The 22,924-nt window shown below is 40.1% G+C and overlaps 1 protein-coding gene across 1 annotated transcript in view; it reads right to left on the bottom strand.

Annotated features, from left to right (window-relative positions):
* Positions 1-9,437: 9,437 nt before the first annotated feature.
* LZTFL1 (leucine zipper transcription factor like 1) overlaps positions 9,438-22,924 on the bottom strand; it is a 17,227-nt gene continuing 3,740 nt past the window's right edge. The window contains exons 2-10 of the mRNA XM_046643536.1: positions 22,639-22,763; positions 20,215-20,409; positions 18,743-18,803; positions 17,575-17,646; positions 16,001-16,066; positions 15,837-15,914; positions 13,710-13,886; positions 12,805-12,908; positions 9,438-11,753 (exon numbers count right to left, since the gene is read on the bottom strand). Of these exons, the coding sequence (XP_046499492.1) occupies positions 11,735-11,753; positions 12,805-12,908; positions 13,710-13,886; positions 15,837-15,914; positions 16,001-16,066; positions 17,575-17,646; positions 18,743-18,803; positions 20,215-20,409; positions 22,639-22,763 (897 nt within the window). The 3' untranslated portion in view covers positions 9,438-11,734. The remainder of the gene's footprint in view (positions 11,754-12,804; positions 12,909-13,709; positions 13,887-15,836; positions 15,915-16,000; positions 16,067-17,574; positions 17,647-18,742; positions 18,804-20,214; positions 20,410-22,638; positions 22,764-22,924) is intronic.

Raw genomic sequence — 22,924 nt, 5'->3', positions numbered from 1 at the left:
GGTCCAGGCATGTGCTCTGAACACACGTGGCCCAGGGAGCTGGGATGAATCCTTCCATGCTTTTTGTTGGTGTTGGCTAAATTTACTTTTTTACTTCAAACATTTTTGTTGGGAACAAGGAATCAAGACCAACTAGAAGGCATAATCTGATGGAGAAAAACAGACGGAGCACTGTGAAAATATTTTCAAGGGTCAGGGTACACCTGGGCCGCGCTGTCTCCATTAGTGGCCCCCTAAGGCCGTTCACTATGTCCTGCTGGGCTGCTTTGTGCTTGTTCCTTCATTTCATAACAGGAGAAGCCCTGTCAATCTCCCTCTGCCAGAAAACACACACGCTTCATTTCACAAGCTCAATAGTTCAGATTCTATTGGATTTCTTTTGCCTATCAATAGTCAAAAGGAGGTCTATGGCGGAGCCTGGGCCCCACCAGGGAACTTTGAGAATGCAGGCTCTCAGGCCCCTCTCCCAGCCTCCTGAATCAGAACCTAGTTTTAGCAGGACCCCCAGGGGATTTGTAGGCACGCTAAAGCCTCAGGAGCACACTGGGTTCTTAAACTGGCTGCACGTCAGGATCATCTGTGGAGCTTTAAAACACAGACACACGGGTCCCAGTGAAGCACTGTATCCCCCGCCCATTTTATTAACATCCACAGATCTCCTCCCCGCAGAATCCCCCTTCGTTTGCCATTTCCCATTGTCCCCAATGCCCCTTGTTTATGGTCTACTTCTGCCTGCTTTTCCCCACCTTTTAAATTTCTTCTCTAAAATACAATCAGAGTCAACAGAAAAAAAGATCTTAAAGATAATTTTGTTATATATGCAACAAAACTTTCTTCTCAAGAATTGAGGAGCCCGAAATCTTTTCCCTGCTTGCCAAGGTGCCACGTTGCCTGGAAATAGCTCCAGCACTCTCTGCCAGGGCTTTTGCTAAATCAGTTGCCTCCTGCATTGCAAGGACCTGCACGCTTCCACAACCACCCTTCGGACTTCCTGGTTTCCATCCCTAATGTACAACCTACTCCAAATTGGCTCTGTCTTCATTTGCTCAGTACTAGTACTTTCAAAATTACGACATATAGCATACATATAGAAAAATACATACACGTGTGTAGTGTAACAAATAATTACAACACGGCTGTGTAGCTACCACCCACGTGAAGAAAAAATATTTCCAGCGCTCAAGAGCACGCCCCAGCCCCTGCCCTTTCCAGTTCAACACCCCCCGAGAGATGACCACTACCCTAATTTTGTGGTAAGGCTATTTCTTAGCTCTTCTTTGTGATTTTACATCTATCCATGCACTCTAAAAAATGCAGCTTGGTTTGGAACTTTATATAAATGAAGTCATTTATGTAAATCTTCATATAAATGGAATCATAATGTCTGCTCTTTCGGATTTTTTTTTTTTGCTTTTTAAAATATTGGCTTTTATCATCAAATATCAAGCATATCAAAAATGTGTGGAGAATCACCATCACTCAGCTTTAATAAACCCAAACCTTTCTCACATTTGCTATTTTTTAATGCGGTAACACTGCAGATGCAATTGAAGCATTCCCCGTGTACACCTCAATCTACCTTTCTCCTCCTCCTCTGAAGGTAAACAAACCAGATTTTGGTATTTATGCATGCTTTTACACTTTTAAAAGTGTACACAACACTTTTGCGTGTTCTAAAACTGCTAAATCTTATCACACAGCACATATCACTTGGTCATTTTCTTTTAAGTCATCATTATTTTTGAGATGTAATCAAGTTAACACATACTTTATGTTAATTCATTTTAACAGCCAAATACTACAAATATACCACAATTTATTTATCCATCCTTCTAATGGACATTGGTTCCAGGTTTTTACAATTAAAAACAATACCACAGTGAACTTTCTGTATATCTCCTTGAGTACACATGCCAAGAATTCCTATAAAGTATAATACCCAGAGATTGGGTTAGTGTATAAGCATCTTCAAATAAACTAGATGCTGCCAAACCATTCTCCAAAGTAACAGCAAATTTCAGTGACACCAGAAATGATGAGAGCCCAACACTCCAGACTTAGCAACGTGTGGAAGTGTGAGGTTTATGTTGTTTTCATTTTTGCCCATCTAATGGCAGTAAAATTGTATATCAATGTTGTTTTAATGTGCAATTCTTTGATTACTAGTGAGATTAAGCATCTTTTCCTATGAATGACTACTCAGGGATCCTCATCTATGAATTGCCCGTTCATATCCTTTGATCATTTTCTTGATTCATATGGAGTCCTTTGTCAGGTGCATGGCATGCAAACATAAGTTTAAATTTTAGTGTGCACAAATTTATCACTTTCCTTTTTGTGCTTATATGTACTCCAATGTCACAGTCTTTGCTTTTCTATAGGTTTAAATTTTGCTTTTCACTTATAGATCCTTAATCTATTCTTTCTATGGTAAGGAGTCTGGATAAACTCTGTCAGCACAATTTGTGCTTATAAATCACTTATACCATTTAATTACAGGTTACTTTCACCTTTCAAAACTGGTATTTTTACCATGAAGTTTGATTTTGATCTTGTGTAGATATTCTAAGTAAATATCAGGTATATTATGAGTATTTACATACCATATTTCTCCAAGAGTTTGAGATAATTATTCCCCTGTTATCTTTGAATCTTAGACTGTTAGCATCATCTACTCTAAAACTAATTTGATACTTCTATTTGTTTCAATAGAAGGATCTTAATCTAAAAAATAGATTTCATACTCTAACAGAAGTGATTATAGTTTCATACCATTTGTGTGATTCTGATATGAGCATGAGTATTAAATCTCATTCCAAATCACAGTGAGATGTACCAGACTTCCATTATTTGAATGAGTATTTGGTACCCTTTGCATGTTAAATATACCCTCATGGATGTAAATACAGTATACAGGGCAAAAAAAAGTCCCAAGGTATTAATTTAGCCAAAACAATTAAGAATATTTCAATATTAAATATAAAGCAGAAATAATGACTGTTTAACCGTACATGAGTGGTAAGTGCAATTTATATCAGTGATAAATATCCAATAAAGCTATAAATAAACTGTTCATAATAAAAGATTTCCTATTAAATATCAGTAAGCTTTTATATATCTATTCCTTACGTACGTACGTTGTTTTGGCAGTCATTCTTCATTGCCTCTTAAAAGATCAAGTCATAATCAAATATTGAGGGTTTTTTTAAGATTGACACCTGAGCTAACATCTGTTGCCAATCTTTTTTCTTCTTCTTCTCCCCAAGACCCCCCAGTACATAGTTGTATACTCTAGTTGTAGGTCCTTGTAGTTGTGCTGTGTGGGACGCTGCCTCAGCATGGCTTGATGAGCAGTGTTAGGTCTGCACCCGGGATTCAAAGTAGCAAAACCCTATGCTGCCGAAGTGGAGCATGAGAACCTAACCACTTGGCCAAGGGGCTGGCCTCAAATATTAAGAGTTTTAAGCAGACTTATTGTTAGCAAGATAGTTTAATGTGCCTACATGTGCATCTTACATCAGAATCAAAATGTAAGTCCTAGTTATTCCATGTAAATGTCTTGTGGAAATGCCATTACGATGGTTGCCATTTTCCAGAGATTAAAAAAGGAAGAAAAAAAAAATCAAGGGAGATTTCCATTCATTTCAAATATTTTTTGAGTATCTATTCTGGGCCAGGCATTAGGGATAAGGAAGTTATTCTGCTTTCATGAAGTTTACAATCTAGCAAAGAATCGAAGGCTGATAGAAAGAAATATTTTACTCTTTCCTTTGCTGCCTCTTACATTTTTGTAAGTTGATTCTATAAACCATTTCTGGTGAGAAGTCAGCTTCCATCTTTAATTTGAAGAATCATCTACCTTCATGCATAAAAGAAAGATGTTGTCACCATCTATTATATATCCAGGACTCACAGCACCCAGGAGTTCCAGGTTCTGGTATTAGATGAATCCAGCTTCTATCTAGGAATCAAGTTGAACTACAGATCTATCAGCTACCTAGCATCATCTCTGTATGGTCCCATCAGCCTTTAACCATTCCTACTGAGAATGTTCAGACCCAGGCCCTTGATTTTTAGGGGGTCTGCCGCAGATGTTATAGAGGCTTCCACAGTGCCACTTCTGCACTGGCACACAGGATGCTGAAGACCTAGGCCTGCCTTCCTCAGTGGATTCCATCTTCAACCAGCCCACCACCAAAATGGAGAGAGAGCCGCATTTTACTTTTTTTTAACGTCGTATTTGTGGGACACGTTCGTGTTGTGTGTAGCTGTCGTTTGTGCATTTTCGTTGCTGTAGACAGTCAATTTTATGATTATACCATACGGGGATTTTCAGGAGAACATACTTCGTGTGATTCGGCTTGTTGAACTTTCTTGAGACTTGCCTTACGTATGGTGTACGGCCAATTTTGACCAGTATTCTGTGTGTGCTTGACAAGAAAGTGGGCGCTGCGGTTTAGAAGAGCTGTATGTGTCCGACGGCCACATTTGCTATTGCATGTTCCTACCTTTTACATCTCCACCGATCTTTTCTCTGCTTGCCTTGTCAATCACTGAGAAGTGTTAATATTTTCCACTACGATTGTGAATTTGTCTATTTCTTGTTTTAATTTTGTCAATGTTTACATTATAGAATTTGAAGCTATTAGGGGCCATCAAAACTTTAAATCATTATATCTTCCTGGAAGATTAAAACTTTTATCTTATGGGATGACTCTGTTTATCTTTAGCAGTGTTAACTTCTCTTTCCATGTGAATAACTTACCTGTGGATTGTTGTGTATTTTCTCTGTACACGATCACGTCATTTATAGATAAGGACAGGATTGGTTTTTTTTTTTCGTGGCCTCTGGCTTTGGTTTGAACCTCCAGCACAACGTTGAATAGAAATGGGGATGGTGGGAGACCTTACTGTGTTCCTAAGATCAAAGGGTAAGCATTCCACATATCGCCACTGAGTATGGATGTTGTATTTTATCAAATATAAATCGTCAGTTCACTCCTCTGCTCAACCCCTCAAGTGGTTTCCCCGTCTCACTAAGTCCAAGAGGCAAAGTTCTTGCAGTGATCTACTCGGCTCTGCAGGACCTGAGCCCCACTGTTCCTACGACTGCCTCTCCTACTGCTCTCCCTGGTTCAAACTACTCCAGGCACTGCACTCTCTGCTGTTTCTTCAGTCCTCTGGCTTGGTCCTGCCTCAGGGCCTTTGCACCGGCCATTTCCTCTGCCTGGAATGCTTTTCTCTCACATATCCCATGGCCAGCTTCCTCACTTACTTCAGATCTTTGCTCAAAAGTCTCCTTCTCATGAGGCCTTAGTAATAACCTTATCTAAAATGTCAACTACTGCAACATTTTACATCCTCTTTCCTGCTTTGTTTTATCTCCTTGGCGCTCATCACTGTTTATTTTTGCCATAAGCATCTTTGCTGTAGACATCTTTGCCACAAGCATTTTGCTGCAAACATTTTCTCTGCATAACTAACTGGTCAGTGAGGCCATTTTGCCATAAAAGATAAAACAAGTGGTTGATAGTTCGGTTTCAACTAGAAAATACAGGGATAAAACTGCCTGGAGGTGTGAAAAAAGACAGTGTAAAGCTAGATTGCATACTACACTAGAAAACGATAACATAGTTTACAAATCCTTCGGTGAGCAGTCATCCCTCCCACCTTCAAAACCCAAAGTTGCCCAAGCTACGGCAAACGTGAAGGAGGCGGCTATCATTCACAACAGCGTTCGAGAGCGCTAGTCACCGATGCTTTAGCCAAAGTAGACACAACACTTGTTCTCTAATGCCGTCTTTACCAAACTTGTCACCCAATATTAGAAGTTCGAGGCAAAAGAAGAATCAAGCTCCTCCTATTCCTTCCAAAAAAGGACGTGGTTACGTGATTCCTTGTAAGTTTCTTGCAAGTGATGAAAATTTTTTGCTACTTAACAGTGGACAACATGATGTGGACAGAATTTTGGTATTTGGCACAGAATCTGGCTTAGATGATTTGGTGAAATATAAGGACTGGACATGCGATAGAACATTTAAATTTAGTCCAGATGTGTACGGCACATTTCATTATGTCCTTTAAATGTCCCTCTTTTATTTTTTGTTATTTTATCTTTTATGGCAAAATTGCCTAACTGGCGAATTAAGTTATGTGGTGAAAATGTTTGTGGTGAAAATGCTTACAAGGCAAGTACCTAGAGCCCTATTTACCATCTAAGGTGAGTTTCTTGTTTATCAGGTCTGATTCATTCATTTATTTAAGAGATAGTGATTGAATGTGCCTATGTGCTGGGCCTGTTCTGGGCATGGGGGATGCAGCAGTAAACAAGACGACCCCAGATCTCAACCCTCTGGCTTCTGCCCTGTTTTTTTTTTCTCCTCTGTTTAATAGCAAAACTCATCAGGAGATGTCTATACTTACTCCATCTTCAAGTTTCTCTCCTCCGATGATGCTCACTATCTGGGTACAAGCCCAAAGTGGCTTGCCGTTGCTCTACAGTCCCACTCAGCAGCTGAAGTTCCCCGGGGGCAGAGTGTCTGGCTGGACCACAGTGTATTGATCCATTCACCTACTGAAGGGCATCTTAGTTGCTTCCAAGTTTCCCGCAATTATGAATAAAGCTGCTATAAACATCTATGTGTGGATTTTTGTGTGGACATAAGTTTTCAGTTCCTTTGGGTAAATACCAAGCAGCGTGATTGCTGGATTATATGGTAAGAGTATGTTTAGTTTTGTAACAAAGTGCGCAAATGTCTTCTAAAGCAGCTGTACCATTTTGCGTTTCCACCAGCAATAAATGAGAGTTCCTGTTGCTCCACATCCTTGCCAGCATTTGGTGTTGTCAGTGTTCTGGATTTTGGTCATTCTAATAGATGTGCAGTGGTGTCTTATTGTTTTAATTTGTTTCCTTGATGACACATGATGTAGAGCATCTTTTCATATGCTTATTTGCCAACTGTGTGTCTTTTTTGGTGAGGTGTCTGTTAAAATCTTTGGCCCATTTTTAAATCAGGTTGTTTTCTTATTGGTGGGTTTTAAGCGTTCTTTGTATATTTTGGATAACAGTCCTTTACCAGATGTGTCTTCTGCAAATATTTTCTCCCAGTCTGTGGCTTATCTTCTCACTTTCTTGACGTTGTCTTTTTCAGAACATAAGTTTTTAATTTTAATGAAGTTCAGCTTCTCAATTCTTTCTTTCATGGATTGTGCCTTTGGTCTTGTATCTGAAAAGTCATTGCCATACCCAAGGTCACCAAGGTTATTCTCCTATGTTAACTTCTAGGGGTTTTATAGTTTTACATTTTGTATTTAGGTCTATGATCCATTTTGAGTTACTTTATTTTCTTTTTAAGATTTTATTTTTCCTTTTTCTCCCCGAAGCCCCCTGGTACATAGTTGTGTATTTTTAGTTGTGGGTCCCTCTAGTTGTGGCATGTGGGATGCCGCCTCAGCATGGTTCGATGAGCGGTGCCATGTCCGCGCCCAGGATTCAAACCCATGAAACCCTGGGCCACTGCAGCGGAGCGCGCGAACTCAACCACTCGGCCACGGGCCGGCCCCCTTGAGCTGCTTTTCGTGAGGGTATAAGGTCTGTGTCAAGATTCATTTTGCTGCATGTGGATGGCCAGTTGTTCTAGCACCCTTTGCTGAAAAAGTATCTTTGCTCCATTGTACCACCTTTGCTCCTTTGTCAAACACCAGTTGACTATATTCATGTGGGTCTATTTCTGGGCTCTTCATTCCATTGATCTGGTTGTCTCTTCTTTCAGCAGTATCACACCATCTTTATTACCACAATTTTACAGTAAGTCTTCACATCAGGTAATGTAGGTCCGCCTACTTTGTTCTTCTTCAATAGTATTGACTATTCTTATTTTCTTTTAAAGATTGGCACCTGAGCCAACAATCTTTTGTTGCCAATCTTTTTTTTTTCTGCTTTTTCTCTTCAAATCCCCCCAGTGTATAGCTGTATAGATATATTTTTTTAGTTCTGGGTCCTTCTAGTTGTGGCATGTGGGACACCACCTCAGCATGGCCTTATGAGCGGTGCCATGTCCACACCCAGGATCTGAACCTGGATTATATAGCGTGAATCTGGACTTAGGATTCATGGGGTGCTTGTTGGTGATACTTGGGGATAACAATAAATGGGAAATTTCAGAACGACAGCATGACAAGGGCAAAAGAATCAGGGGCTCAGATGTCTAAGAGAGGAAGGTCTGGCTCATCTCAGTACGCAAGCAACGTTGACCAGCAGAAATGCTAGTTGAGGGCAAGGGGAAATCTAGACTAGACAGTGGAAGAATCTGGAGATGTTTTCCATACAGTGCCTCAGGGTGTCCCCAGCAGAACTGAGCCCCAGGTGCCCATAGTGGTGACTCTCGCAATTTGTCTCAATTCCTCAGTCTCCCGAGGACTTCCTAGAATCACCTCCCCAATCCTTATCTAAAAGTCTGCATTTGGGAGAACCCAAGTAAGACCCTTTTCACCAAGGTTATCATGAAGTCTGTCAAGCATCTTGCTGACATCCTGATATACTGTCTCTCTCTCTCTCCTAAAACACAAAAGAGTTTAGTCTGCCATGATTTCTTGCTATGGAGACCCATGTTGGCTCCTGGTGATTATAAGTTTCTTTTCTAAGTGCTCATGAAAATCCATTTAATAAGCTATTAATTTGATAGTAGGTCAACTGTTACTTTTCAAAAATTATGAAGGACTTTCAAATTCCAATTTTGTTTTGTCTAACATTGGTAGTTTTTTATCTGTAAAATACTGAAACATTTTTCTCTAAGCAGTGTTGAAAATTTTGTTTAAATATTTTATTGCCTAAGTATTACTATTTTGTCTAAATATTAAATAATATTTTGCTGAGATGGCTTTTATTTCTGAAAGACTTGTTCACATGAGAGAAATTATGTCTTGAATTTCTAATCGCAAAGCTTTAGAATATAAGCATTTACACATAAGTAAAAGGAAATCATTAATGCCGAATGTTTGCAGTCCAATATATCTAAAAGCACCAAGCATTTATTTATTTATTTTAGGAAGATTAGCCCTGAGCTAACTACTGCCAATCCTCGTCTTTTTGCTGAGGAAGAGTGGCCCTGAGCTAACATCTATGCCCATTTTCTCTACTTTGTATGTGGGATGCCTACCACAGCATGGCATTTGCCAAGTGGTGCCATGTCCGCACCTGGGATCCGAACCGGTGAACCCTGGGCCACCGAGAAACAGAATGTGTGAACTTAACTGCTGCACCACTGGACCGGCCCCAGCACTGAGCATTTAAAAATGTAAACATCTTTATAAACCCTTTTCAGTTCATCAGACTAGAAATAGCAAATAGCAAAGGTTTTATCAAATAGGATTACAACTTCAATGGAGAGCAATATTTTCCTTATAATGAGTTATATAGGACAAGCAAATAATCATGAAACATTTATTTAATATAGACACAAAATGTAATACATAATGAGAAAAAATAAACACTTAAATGTTGAACAGAAGAAATTAGTAACAAACACCACTTACATTTGATTTTCGTCAACAAAAGGTCTGAGTCCTAATTTAGCAGGAGCCTTGAATATTTAAGTTAAACCACAGCTGCATTATGACAGCCACCAGTGCAGTCTACACAGCTCAGCACACTGAAAGTTCAATTAGGGCTTGAGCCAACATTCTTAGAAACTCGAAATAAGTAGACTAAAAGGGCTTGCTTTCTTAGTTAAATCAGATAAATCTTAAAACTAGGAAAATATTCAAAAATAAAAATTTTAAATTGCATTTTGCTAAGGGCATGAGTTAAAAAATGCACACACATACAAAACAGTGACAAAGCCAAAGCACAGAAAGTATTTATATGTGAAAGAATCATGTGGATTTATGTCAGAGAACATCATATTTGTTTATCTTAATGTGGATCATAGTTAGGTTTTAAGGTATCAGAAATCCTTTTGAATTTATTATTGAACTGAAACACACTACACAGAATATTTCAAAGTTGCTACCAAAAAGCAAGTTGGAATTGTACTTGGCAATACAGGTTTCTCAACATACTTATCTTCCCTTTGGGCATCAAACTAAGAAAGGTGTAGGGAGAAAATAATTAAACGGTTTCTGAAGGATACACTAGCCATTTCATCAAGAGTTTTGTTTCTGAATTATATAGAATATCCTGGTCCATAAACAATGTAACAGATTTTTGGAGAGAGTATCAGTTTTGGGGCTAAAGAAATAAGGGGTGAGACTGGAACCCTCAGTGACAGCTCTGAAAGGACACGGAAGCTGATAAGCGGCCTGAATAGTGAGACACAGGTGGGAAAGAATATGTGGTAAGTGCTGGCTTGTTACCGGATTTTTTCCCTCCCTCTGATTCATTCATCTTTTTAAGACTGTCTTCTGTGTCCTTTTGGGAGGAAATTATCTTGCCCTTTATCATTTGTTCCTTCAATATTTTAACATAGATTCTATGATAAAAATGACAAATTCAAGGCTAGTATTAAAAACTTGAATACACATAACAACGAGCTTTATCCTCTCACCAGTAAACTCTTTTTGGTGAATAAAATCCTCATTTGTGGAAGCGGAGCAGCCTCTGTTACTAGACAGTGTTCACTTAGGGGACAATACTCTGCTTTTGGAGGTGGGAATAATCACTTTCTAAATAATGTGTTAAAAGTAAGTACCTTCCTTCTGAGGCATTACGGCTTCATGAAGCGCATTTCACTTCTTATCCTTATGGTGTTTAGTTGCATTATACAACTGCAGATGTGGCTCCTAATTCCTAAGGCTCGCTCCAAAATCACTCAAGAAAAAGCAGGACCAATGAAACTACAATCAAAACCTCTCAAAAATGCAGTTACTGTAGATGTATATAAATAAACTATAATCAAAAGTTGAATCTGAGGTCTGGGAACCGATTTTATGTTGAATGTAAGTCTTTTTAAAAGTTTTCCTATTTAACATGTAATTTAAAAGAATATTGTCGAAACTGAAGTACAAAGATTACATTTATTCTGAGTCCAGACATTTTCTCAACTGGAGAACTACAGGACGGATCTGACTTCTCCATCAGTAATATAGACTCATAATAAGTCATGTTGCAAAAAGTGTCTGACCCTCTTCGGATAAACACAGCATTTAGCTCGAGAGACCAAAGAAGTTAACTGAGTCCTCATGCTCACTGTTAATTTTCCCTATAATTGGTAAAAATGCTGCCTATAGTAGATGGTATTCATATTTTCAATGAATTCATATCTTTTTTGGTGATCAAATAGAGAAAATGAATGAGATTTCATTTTTAAAAATAAGGTTTATTCGTAGTAACTATCTTTAATAACAGTACATTTATTTTTACCCTGGGGAACGCACAGGTGTAGACAATGCCAGCTTTAACACTTATTACAAACGTATACTCTTGAAACTAACGCCAAAGACTATGACTGTTCTCCCCACTGGCGCTCTTCTCACTATGAAGAACCCTCACTGCGTCTGAACCGAGACTGCGACACGCGGCAGAGAGGAGTGTGGGGTGAGCGGCCAGAATCAGTCAGCAGGTTTTCTATCTTCTCAGTTAGGTAACCGAAATAGAAACTCTAGTTCTAAATTTTAGAAGCAAAGTCTAAATATTAGAAAAATAAAGAGAGGGAATTAATAAACTGCTTCGGAATACATGCCTGAGGTGACAACAGCTTGTCCTGTCATGCTGTGGCAGCTTCCAGGTGAAATCTTTTCAGTCTTCAGATTCATACCTGGAAAGAGAGAGAAATCAAGAACATAATGTCGAGAGACTTTTGTTTGTTGTTACCAAATGAGTTTCCTTGAAACCTCTCCAGTGACTAAACCAGCAGCACTGCGATTCTCCCGTGAGAGCACTGCTAGCGCAGACGTCAGACACCTCCCGGCACCTAGCTGGTGACTCGGGATTCCTGCAGCAGGTGGGAGGATGGACCCGGTAACTGCCAGATACCTGCAGACTCTGAGTCTGTATCTGGCACTTAGATCCATGACAGCTTAGAAGAGAAATTCACTAATTATCTAAACGGTCAGATGGACGCAAATAGCTGAATGGCTGTGTGAGTAAAAGGTTAGCAAACCTCCTTCTCTAAGGACAAATGTGATCTCAGATTCAATTTCTAGCTCTGTGGCCCTGGAACCCTGATCAAGGTAAAATGTCAGCTGAGTTTCCAGGCAAAACTGCTAATGACAAAAATGACCACATGTGGACAGAACTGTGAACAAACCATGACTACCCGGTGGGAGTAGCAGCTTTAGGCTCCTGTCTCTGCGGTGAGTTCTGGTAACAGCCATGTTCCTCCCTGGGCATCAGGTGGTTGTACTAGAGATACTGGTCCCATGTGGAGCACAGACGTCTAAGCCACGCTGGCTATGGCACCCATCTGCATGGACCTCATTCTCTAGCACCTAAACTGTCACTCGAGGACACATATGACCAGGTGTTGGACTGCTGCAAGGACACCACTGAGGAGAAATGCCTAATGCTGTCCGGCTAGCTTGCTGCGTTTCCTGTCTGATGCTGCTAAGTGACTCCACTGCCGAGAGTAGCCTATTGTAGTCACGTGTGAGTCTGAAGCTCCAGCTGGACCTCAAAAGCAGCCCTGGTGGGCACTGCGGACGAGGCCTGGCCAGAGCCCCTCTGCTCCCTCAGACACAGGCTTCTGGACTCGATGGCAGAGCAACGGCCACCGGCCCGACCTCTCTGACGCCAGCTTAGATTCAATGAAGGACAAACATCAGCCCAGTGGAGAGACAAACCCGAGGGGTGGGGTCGGCATGGCTTACTTTGCCAGTCTTTTCCTCAGGTCTTTGATTTGGTCATTCTTCCTGGTCAGAATCTCTTTCATGTTTCGATAAGCTGCTGTTTGTTGGAATTTCTTCTCTAATTCCTGCGTAGTGAAAAATGTCAGCCCATTACTAAGAAACAGTTAAGGAAAGAAATAACGAATCTGATGAAAATGTCTATTTTTTGCTCTAATTTTACTAATATTCTGCTTATCTTCATTTCTAATTTCTTTTAAAAAAATACTTCTATAAAATTAAGACTACTGAAACTTTAAAAATACATTCTTTCAAATGAGAAGCCAATAAAATAGTAACATTTTCCCAAGGGCAATGCTGGCACATAACTCAAACATACTAAGCCCTAGACGTGGGAAATACATTTGAAATAGTAAATTGATTTTCAGGTAAAAGAACCAGGATCTTTTTTCCAAATCCAGAGCAGTGTCAGTGTTTTAGGAGGAGGACTTTCAATTCAGTTAAATTTTAGCTCCCATGTTCTTAAGAGTCTCATTTCTAAAGTGAAGAACCCGTTCTCTATGCATTTCACATAAATTAAGAAAAAAGTATAGGATCCTTTAAAAAAAAAAGGTCACCCTCCCTCTGCCGGGCTGCAGCAGGGATGGGCAGGAGGGCAACGTGGGGTGCGGGCCAGCACTTGTAAGCCACCTGGGGAGGAGCATCTGATCATGACGTAGGAAGGAGTGGAGATTTTTTATTATCACAGATATTTTAGTGCCAAAGATGGAAGATTCTTGGTGCCCAGAAATGATAAACCTTTAGAACACATATTGGCTAATCCTTGACAAAACAAGGTGAACCTGCAGCCGTCCAGCCTTTCCCTGAGGTACTCTCGTCCCTCTACACTGCACTCATCCCTCAACTGGACAGGAACAAACGAATGCGACCTTCTCAGCCAGGCTCAGCTGCTCCTGAACTCTGAGCAGGTCATGCTTGGCTGTCACGAGCTTCTCCTCCAAGGACTTCTGGTTTTCTGTCTTGTCATTCAGTGTCTTCTCAAACTCACTCTTCAAAGTAGCAACGGTGTTTTCTAAGTCGCTCAAGTCTTGGGCCTTTATAAAATCCTATGAAAAATACATACATTAACATAAATTCATGTTAACATCCTACACGGTAACTGTTTTAGCGTGGTAATTCAACATCATGAGATGAAAGCACGTTAGCCTCCCTTGCCAGCCTGGGAAAGCTCTAGCTTCGCGAGGGTCGCCAGCATGCCCAGCGCGCCCTCAGCCCTCAGTGCACAGGGTGTCCTGCACACGGCAGACACTCAGCGGTCACTGATTTCCAAGGACGTAAAATGTGATTTACAAACTGCTGGAATTCTGAAGAGGAACAGGAGAGAGGTGAGATTCTAAATTTGACAAGGTTGCGCGTCAAATAGGTTAGGATGGCAATTAGGTTTCATTTTTGAAAAGTCAAGTTAAAAAAAATCCTGGTGAAGAATTTTAAATGATACAGATGGAAAAATAATAACATTAATATAATCTACATAAAAAACGTAACTGTCATATGTTTTACTCATTTTCAATAAATATGAGAACCTAATTAATGCTTACTGATTATATGGTTTGCTAAATTTACAAGGTTCTAAGTTTTTCATATTAACTAGTGATATGCATGTTTGCACCCTTTGTCAGTATAACACAACAGCTGGATCTTCTCCCCACCTGGGTCTTGTTTTTGAGTGGATAAAATTTGTAACAGAAGAGTTGTATTAATAAGACAGGAAAATGGTCTATAATTGCTAAATATGAAGATGAAGCAGTATTATCAATAAAAGAAAAATTCCTTTCTCATTTTTGAAATCTGGTCTTTAAAAAAGATTTTATTTCATTGCAACTAGTGAAGTTGTGTATGCATTTTGCTCGTGCCAAAATCTTAAAAGTAAAATTGGAGCAAAGTCCAAAATGGCTTTTAAAACAAATTCATCATCCAAAAATGTTTGCAATTGTTTTGCTTATGAGAAATTATAAAGCTGTTCTGGAATATTTAGCTCTTTGTTTTATAACTCTATGGTCCTTGGTATATAATGATTGAAAATCATATATATTTTCCTTTTTTTTAAAGCCATATAAGAAGTATCGTCCTATTTTAAAAATACAGACAAAGTGATGTAATGTCTGAGATTTGCTGCCAAAAAAAAAACAGGGGAGGGGAGAGGAAAGGAAAGGTAACTATGAAACCAGACTAGCCATGCCTGATGATAAAGTGGAGTGATAAGTCCTGGGGGTGCCTTATACTATTATCTCTAGTTTTGTTTATGTTTGAAATTTTCCATAGAGAAAGCGTAACAAAAGTCCAATGAAGTAGGTTTGGGGATTGTTTAATAGACATTTACAATGACAATACAACTATCAGAAAAGCCAGTGCTGCACTGAAAATCGCAGTGGTCCTGCTGACATGAAATCCTAGTACAGGATCCACCCTTAATGGAAAGGCCACAGGAGGCAGAACTGTGCACACAATAACTTCCAGCAGGGGGAGCAATACTCAGTCAGTGATTCCCCTCAGACAAGCCTGGGGAACTTCACCACTGGATTTCAGTGCAGTACACAGGTACTGCTAGACACTGATGGCTGGAAGATGCACAACCAGTAAATTCATTCCATTTTGTCATACTCACCGAAGGCAAACTTAAGTAATAATAAGTTCTGATAAAACCAAAATACAAATTCAATTAACTGAAAACACTTCCTTTATTGCCTTTTTGCCCATTGTAATTGGAATGCCAAAGTGAAAGGGGGAAGAACTTTTAAAAAATAAACTTAAGAATATCTTGTATGCCAATGGGCTCTCGGAACATGTGAGGCACGTGAGCCGTGTAGCTGCCACTGGGCCCTTCCCCGGCCCTCACCTGACCTTTCCTGGGCAAGGATGTCCCGATGCAGGACAACAGTGGCATCCCTCTCAGGGAGTGGCAGGGGGTGGGGCATAATGAACAGTAATTAAGACAATGTTAAGTATAACCTTATTCTATTAGAAAATGTGAAAAAGATAGCTACGACTTATTTTACCTTTTGGTTTCCTTGATCAAGCTGTAAATCTTGCAGTGCTTTTTCTAGTTTTGACTTCTCATTCAATGCCTCTGTTGCCTATAATCAAGGTTAAACAAAACACATTCAGTATTTAGTCTGTAAGTAACTCTTTCAATAATTTTGTTAAAGTATTTCACAGTTACCTGTATTTCAATAGTCTTCAGCCTTGACTTCAATTTCTCATTCTCTTCTTGAAGTCTTAAGATTTCCTTTGTGAGTAAATTCAAGTTTTATTATTTTAGCCAAAGTATTTTTAAGACTTGAAATTACTTGTTTCACTTAAAAACTTAATCTTAAAATTATATAACAACTCCAAATGCCCTGGTTATTGGTAATATCCCAATTTCACCCAGCCTACCAGCCTCAACACCTGTGTCTTCTTTGGGTCTAAGACTTCTAGTTCCTTCTCTCACAGTCTCTCAGACTCTCTTTAGCCCTCTGTTCTCAGTCTTTCTCTAAACTCCCCCTCCCCTGCCATCTCTCACCTAGCTGATCCTGCAACTCTGGCGTCTAGTCTTGGCCCATATCGCACACCACTTACCACTTATCCTAAAAACACGATCGTCATCATTCCAATACTCTGTGTCCAAGCCCTAAAGGATTCTGACTGAGCTGACACCAACGCGTTTGCTCTTACGCAGCTCCATCATGAGAGCCACCTGTCAGTCCTGTCTTACCTTTCACTACATTCCAGTACACACATTGGCCTGGTCAGAGAGCAGTGCACTGTTTCAAATCATGCCAGCCTTCTTTCTGCCTCTGACTGTTGCCCATTCTGTCCCCCTGCCTGCCATGGGCCCTTCTCTTCCCTCTCACGATTTCACGTCTCTGCCTTTCAGCCTAGCTCAGGCACTGCCTTCCCAAGAGGCTGTCCTCAACCACTCTTACCCACATGGAACGTGTCCTCTCTGCCACCCTGTGGCACCTGGCCCACAGGTTAACATTCCCCTGTCTCTGTTTTTTTTTTTTTAAAGATTGGCACCTGAGCTAACAGCTGTTGCCAATCTTCTTCTTTTTTTTTTTTCTGCTTTTTCTCCCCAAATCCTCCCAGTACATAGTTGTATATTTTAGTTGTGGGTCCTTCTAGTTGTGGCATGTGGGACACCGCCTCAGCCTGGCCTGATGAGCAGTGCCATGTCCACGCCCAGGATCTGAACCAGTGAAACCCTGGGCTGCTGAAGCGGAGCCCATGAACTTAACCACTCGGCTATGGGGCCAGCCCGTCTCCATTTTTAGAATATTAGTTTTCCCTTCCCAATGAGACTATAAGGTTTTTGAGGGCAAAGGACCAGGTATTGCTCTTCTTTTTATCTAACAATATCTACCATAGTGTTGAGAATACAGGAGTCATGAAAAATATTTGTATATTGGTAATTAATTTTTATAAACCTCCTAATAAAAAAAACTCTTCATTGTTATCATAGATCATAAACTTCAAACATCCATCAGTAAACACTGTGCAAAAATTTCATGCTCTTCACTTCACCATGAAAAGACACAATCAGGAGCAGTTTCAGACTCTCTGGAAGGTAAGTATGCCCTCCTCTGGCCCAGTGGGTAACATAAAGTAACACTACTATGATGGATTAATTACTCTCAGTGGACCAAAGCCTGAATCAACCTCCTTCCACCTCAGGTTCTCTACCCTAGAGTTGTGCAGGCAATGAGAATACGTAATTAGAGGGTTTGCCATTTCTCAAAACGATGACAAAATTACCTTGTTTAGGAGTTCTGCTGTTCCACCTTCATTAAGTGGAGCAAGTTTTGGCTTTATGATATCTATGATGGGCTGAAATGAAATAAAGAAACAAAACTGAAATCGCCATAGAATAAATCATGTGTAATCAGTGGACGCTTGTACTTTCTAATGGAAGGCACTGTCAATATGTCCACTGGATGGCAGCTCCACAGTGTGGGGATTTTCACTGTCTGCGTCTCTGCTACGTCCCAGCGCCTGGGACAGTGCCTGGCCCACAGGGCCCAATATAAGTTAGAGATAAAAATGAAATTCATCCTTATATGTTTTTTAAAAAGTAGAGGTGGAAGAAACAGGAGGGAGGGAAGGTGCTCAGACCCAGAGAACATATAGATCCTAGTATCTAGACACTGGGATTTTCACCTCTGGGAGCTGGAACAGACATTTCTGCCTAAACCCCAGACTCTGGGGAAACTGTAATATTGATGAGGATTTAGGCAATTATATTATAGATGAATAACTTGGCACAAATATTCTGTCAGTTTAGCAATATGTATTAAAAACAAAAGAATCCACGCTGTCTGACCTAGAGATTTCTTAGCCAGAAATATGTACCAAAGGAATAAGTGGGAAATTATTTTGTAAGTGCATGTTCATGGATTCATCCCAGCAGTATTACTGTCCAACACCACGGAGTATTTATGGGACATCTAGACAATGGAATGTTAAGTGGTCACTGCAAAAATGAGAATGATTAAGAAAAGGAGTAGGTAACCACTAGTATTGTCTCCACTTGACTGATGAGGAAGACGAGGCTCAGCCGTCTCAGGTGACCTGCTCAAGATCACATAGCTAGGGCGTCACAGAGCCGGGATGTCCACCCAGCTTTGGCTGACCCAACAGCCTGTGCTCTGTATCATCTGAATGAAGACTTTATCTAGGAGTCAGACGGACTACAAGGATTTCGCCTACGTGTGTGTGTGAGATAGCAGACATAAACAGTTTTTCATAGTTAATCCCAAAGGTTTTCTTCTTTTGTCTAAAAATCTGAGAGGCAGTCTTTGAATTCTGCTCTTGAGTTAACTGCTCTTCCTTGAGAGTTCTCATTTCAGCCTCTCAATGCTCTGAGTGACTTCAAGATTTTAAATACAGGCTATTGAGATATGGACTTAGAATGACCAAAGATTACCTTTTTATTTGAAGATGTAAATTCTGCTTTTTCAAATTCTGCAACTTGTTCTAATAATTCTCTTGAAGATAAAAAGCAAATATGAGAAGATATTTATTTGAAATAGATTTGTATCACACATAAGAAAAATAAAATCACTAGTACCAATCTATTACACACCAGAGAGAGCAGAGCAAGATGAACAAAACTTCATATCAAAGGTGGTATTTAGTTATTATCAAGGATGTCATTGATATATCTTTATTTTTTTATTTTTTATTTTTTTATTTTTTTTTTTAAAGATTTTATTTTTTTTCCTTTTTCTCCCCAAAGCCCCCCAGTACATAGTTGTATATTCTTCGTTGTGGGTCCTTCTAGTTGTGGCATGTGGGACGCTGCCTCAGCGTGGCTTGATGAGCAGTGCCATGTCCGCGCCCAGGATTCGAACCAACGAAACACTGGGCCGCCTGCAGCGGAGCGCGCGAACTCAACCACTCGGCCACGGGGCCAGCCCCAATATCTTTATTGATATAACTACATAGGATATTTAGTTATAGCTGAGAATCCAAACCACGTGGACTCAAATTTGAACATCACAGCACCTGGTATTTTGTACCTACTGAGTATACAATATAATTGCTAGAACTGAACCACAATGTTAATACAAATGTGTCGGAAAGTTGTAGTCAACTCTATTTTTGAGGTGCTACAGGGCGCTTGCTCTATTATATAATATAATTGTTAGCGAAAAAATGTTCAAGAAAGACAAACTGATTTTAATAGAGTAGTCTTGGAAAAATGGAATTAGTTCATGATATCTACTGAAAAAGAGTATGATAAATTCTCAAGAAAGACAGATGGTTTGGGGGTGATCCACCCGATCATTTCCTTCTATTTGCGAAGGTAAACGAGAGCTGACTGTACGAAAGCTTATAAAGTGAATGGCGGTAACTGCTCCTCTAAGCTTCTGCATAGGTCAGTTTCTCAAAGTTTTCTCACCAATCACCTCCTGACAGTTGGTGAATTATACAGTTTCCTTCCCTACTCCTTCACTTCCTATTTCATCTTTAAAAGATGTGTATACTTTTAAATGCAAATATTTAGCTATAAACTTCCAATACTACTGGACTGATAAATTTGAATTAATTTTTCAACTGTTCCATAGTCTTTATTTCTTAGTTGACTTATCTCTAAAGAGTTAATTATAATACTGATCAGGATAAAGATACTGTAAGGAATTATTAATAAAGGCCTGAAAAGCAATTTCCTACATCTGAAAGGCCTTTAAAACACCCAGGAGCAGTAGAAACAGAACTTGGAAGAGGATGTGAGTGGCACCTGAGAAATCACTCAGTAACTGGATGCTCTGCCGCCACCCTACCCGAACTTTCTCACGTACCAGCCCCAAGAAATGCAGCTGCAAAGGCATTTGCTAACTTCTGCGATCAAGCTTGCGCCTCTACAGTCATAACTGCAGGTACAAATTTTATTACCTGTTTTCAAGTTCAGAGATATCTGTTTGTAGCTTGAGGTACCACTTCTCAGCCTGTGAGAACAGCTGCCGCAGGAGCAGCACATTGGTATAGGCTGTGTTGATGAGCTCAGACTCCACCTCGCTGTGGACCACAGCCTGCAACCCGTTCAGGACTTCCGAGACTTCGTCTGCGGTGAAGGTCTCCTCCACCAGCCTGGAGAGAACCGCGATCCAAAAATTCAGGATAAACCACAAACACCATTTACAAAATAAAACACAACTTAGAAACCCACATTCATGTTATCTAAAGGATTAAAGGGTTATAGTGAAAATCCCTCTGGGAACCAGCTTCTTTATTAATAAAACAGATTGAAAATAATTTAAGCTCAATTAATTTTTGATGTCTATCTAAACAATTAAATTGTGGCTCATTCTTCAAATGTGCACATCCTTTAATACAAGCACATGCTCAGAAACATTCCCCAATTTATCTAGTTTTTTCTTTAGTTTTTCAGTTAAAAATTTTTTTTACTTTAATCTCCCCTAAAATTAGTTTTATCACTTTTAGTAATTTCAAAAGTCACCTGAAAAGTGTAATTTCTCCTTTCTATTATTTGTCTAGGATTTCAATAATTGTATGAACTATTCATATGTTAGTAAATGCCTATGAGAAAATCAATGGTAATTATATACTGCTTCTCTTAGCATTCTTGAGACCCGAAAGAAAAAACCTAACTTATCGTTAATGGAGTCAAAGCTCCACTGACCACTAACCATTCCACAAAAATGAACATCATCAACAACAGTGTTAAAAAGCCACTCTCACAGAGAGAAGGTTGGGCTGGAAGGGAATGTCAGCACCGTCTTCCTCAATCCCCTCACTTTGCAGATGGAACAAAGGCTTGGAGGGTGGAGGTGACATGCCCATGGTCCCACTGGGGGTGACTCAACCCCACAATCATTTCCAGCAATCTCGGCAACACGCCCAACAGCGGAATCCTGGGGGAAGCTTCTGTGCACGCCTACTTTCAATGACAGTTTCACAGTAACACAGTCCTTTCCTCTCCCCTCCTCCACCCTCACAGTCTCTTAGCCATCAGACACTCAGCAGAGGAAGAGCGACTGCCTCAGCTTTATCTTCCTCTTCATGCCCAAAAGGACAAACGGGAACTGCACCAAAGTCTTATCACAGTTACACTCAGTTAATATTATTTGATTTACCATTCTTTAATGTTTCACTTAGCCAGCAGAATTTAGCTATTCTAAAAAAATCAAAACTGTACTTTTACTTTTTTTGCTGAGGAAGATTCGCCCTGAGCTAACATCTGTGTCAATCTTCTTCTGTTTTATATGTGGGTCACAGCATGGCTGACAAGTGGTGTAGGTCTGCGCCTGTGATCTGAACCTGGGCAGCTGAAGCAGAGTGTGCCAAACTTAACTATTAGGCCATGGAGCAGGCCCCCAAAACTATATTTTGGATGAAAGTCCTTATTAACTATATTAACAATCTTTTTATATTCTTTAATAGAACATACCAAATCTGCTTAAAAAATATGCTTTCTTTGGGCAACCCAAGTTCATTATTATGAACAGCAGTTAAGGTACCCAGATGCATAAGTGAGTAATGAAGTACCCTCTCTGGCTGTCCCACAGCCTCCCCAATTAAACTGTCGCTGACATCTGCTGGGGCTGGGAAACCAGATTACCAGGTTAGATCAATGGGCTGAACAGATAACGGTCTCCAGTGGATGGTCTGCTACTGAGTGAAGTTCACGGCTTTAGGACAGTTGTTGCTCTCTTTCATTTATGTCTTACTTGACATTTAAGTGTGCTGAAGTCTGATCCCCAAGGAATCTGAGGTCTCTTTCAGTCCTTTTCTTTGGTTTCCCTATTATCCTCTAGATCAAACATAAATTTTCTATGGACTTTAATTATCTTCCATTATTGGTCCAACCAAACTAATTATCATCTTTTGCTACAAATCAACTAACAATCTTGGTACTCGTCAGGAACCTTTCCACGGTTTCCCACTGTGTTCCCCTCCCCCAATTCTTCAATATGAACTGCATAGGTGTTTTCTTGCTAGTTGTCATGTCATATGGCTCTAATCTTTTAAATAATAACTCAAGTAAATAAAGTTCTAGAATCTTTAATACACCAAGTCAATCATTAACCCACAAGCACTTCACAATTTCCTCACTGCCCTTCGGAAACTTTGTAATCCCATAATTATCATATGTGCGTGTCTGCTAATAGAGTGCTCCCACCACAATCCGGTTTCTTGAGGTTCACAATCCACGAGGCTTGGTGTAGCTGCCCTCTGTGAATGACTGATCATGACAATCCCGGCAATGGGTTGTACGGCCTCTGCTATGGCATCCCCCTAATGGGCTAGAAGAGAGGACCCATGTCCCCACTGGAGTCCTCTGGAGCCCTCTGGTACCTGCTCTCCTGGAGGTCTTGGAAGCAGGAATCTACAGTTTTGAGTCTCAAGCCCCTCTTTGAACGAGCAAAACGCATATAATTAATAACTTCATTTTGATGGTGCTCATTTAGGCCCAATTCTGCCTGAAAGAGAGAAAAGTAATGTAATTGTTAGTCTTGCAGATGTAATAAAGGGACCAACAATGACAACATCCAGGACATCCTGTCGTGGAGACTGCTAGATGTCCACTAAATTCTGCTCTTCCCTTCTTCCCGGGTGCATGGCTGCCCGTCTAGAGGGCATT

Source organism: Equus quagga, chromosome 1, assembly GCF_021613505.1.
Source record: "Equus quagga isolate Etosha38 chromosome 1, UCLA_HA_Equagga_1.0, whole genome shotgun sequence".
Classification (NCBI taxonomy): domain Eukaryota; kingdom Metazoa; phylum Chordata; class Mammalia; order Perissodactyla; family Equidae; genus Equus; species Equus quagga.
Note: the sequence above shows the minus strand (reverse complement) of the source record. Positions and strands in the feature narration are given on the sequence as shown.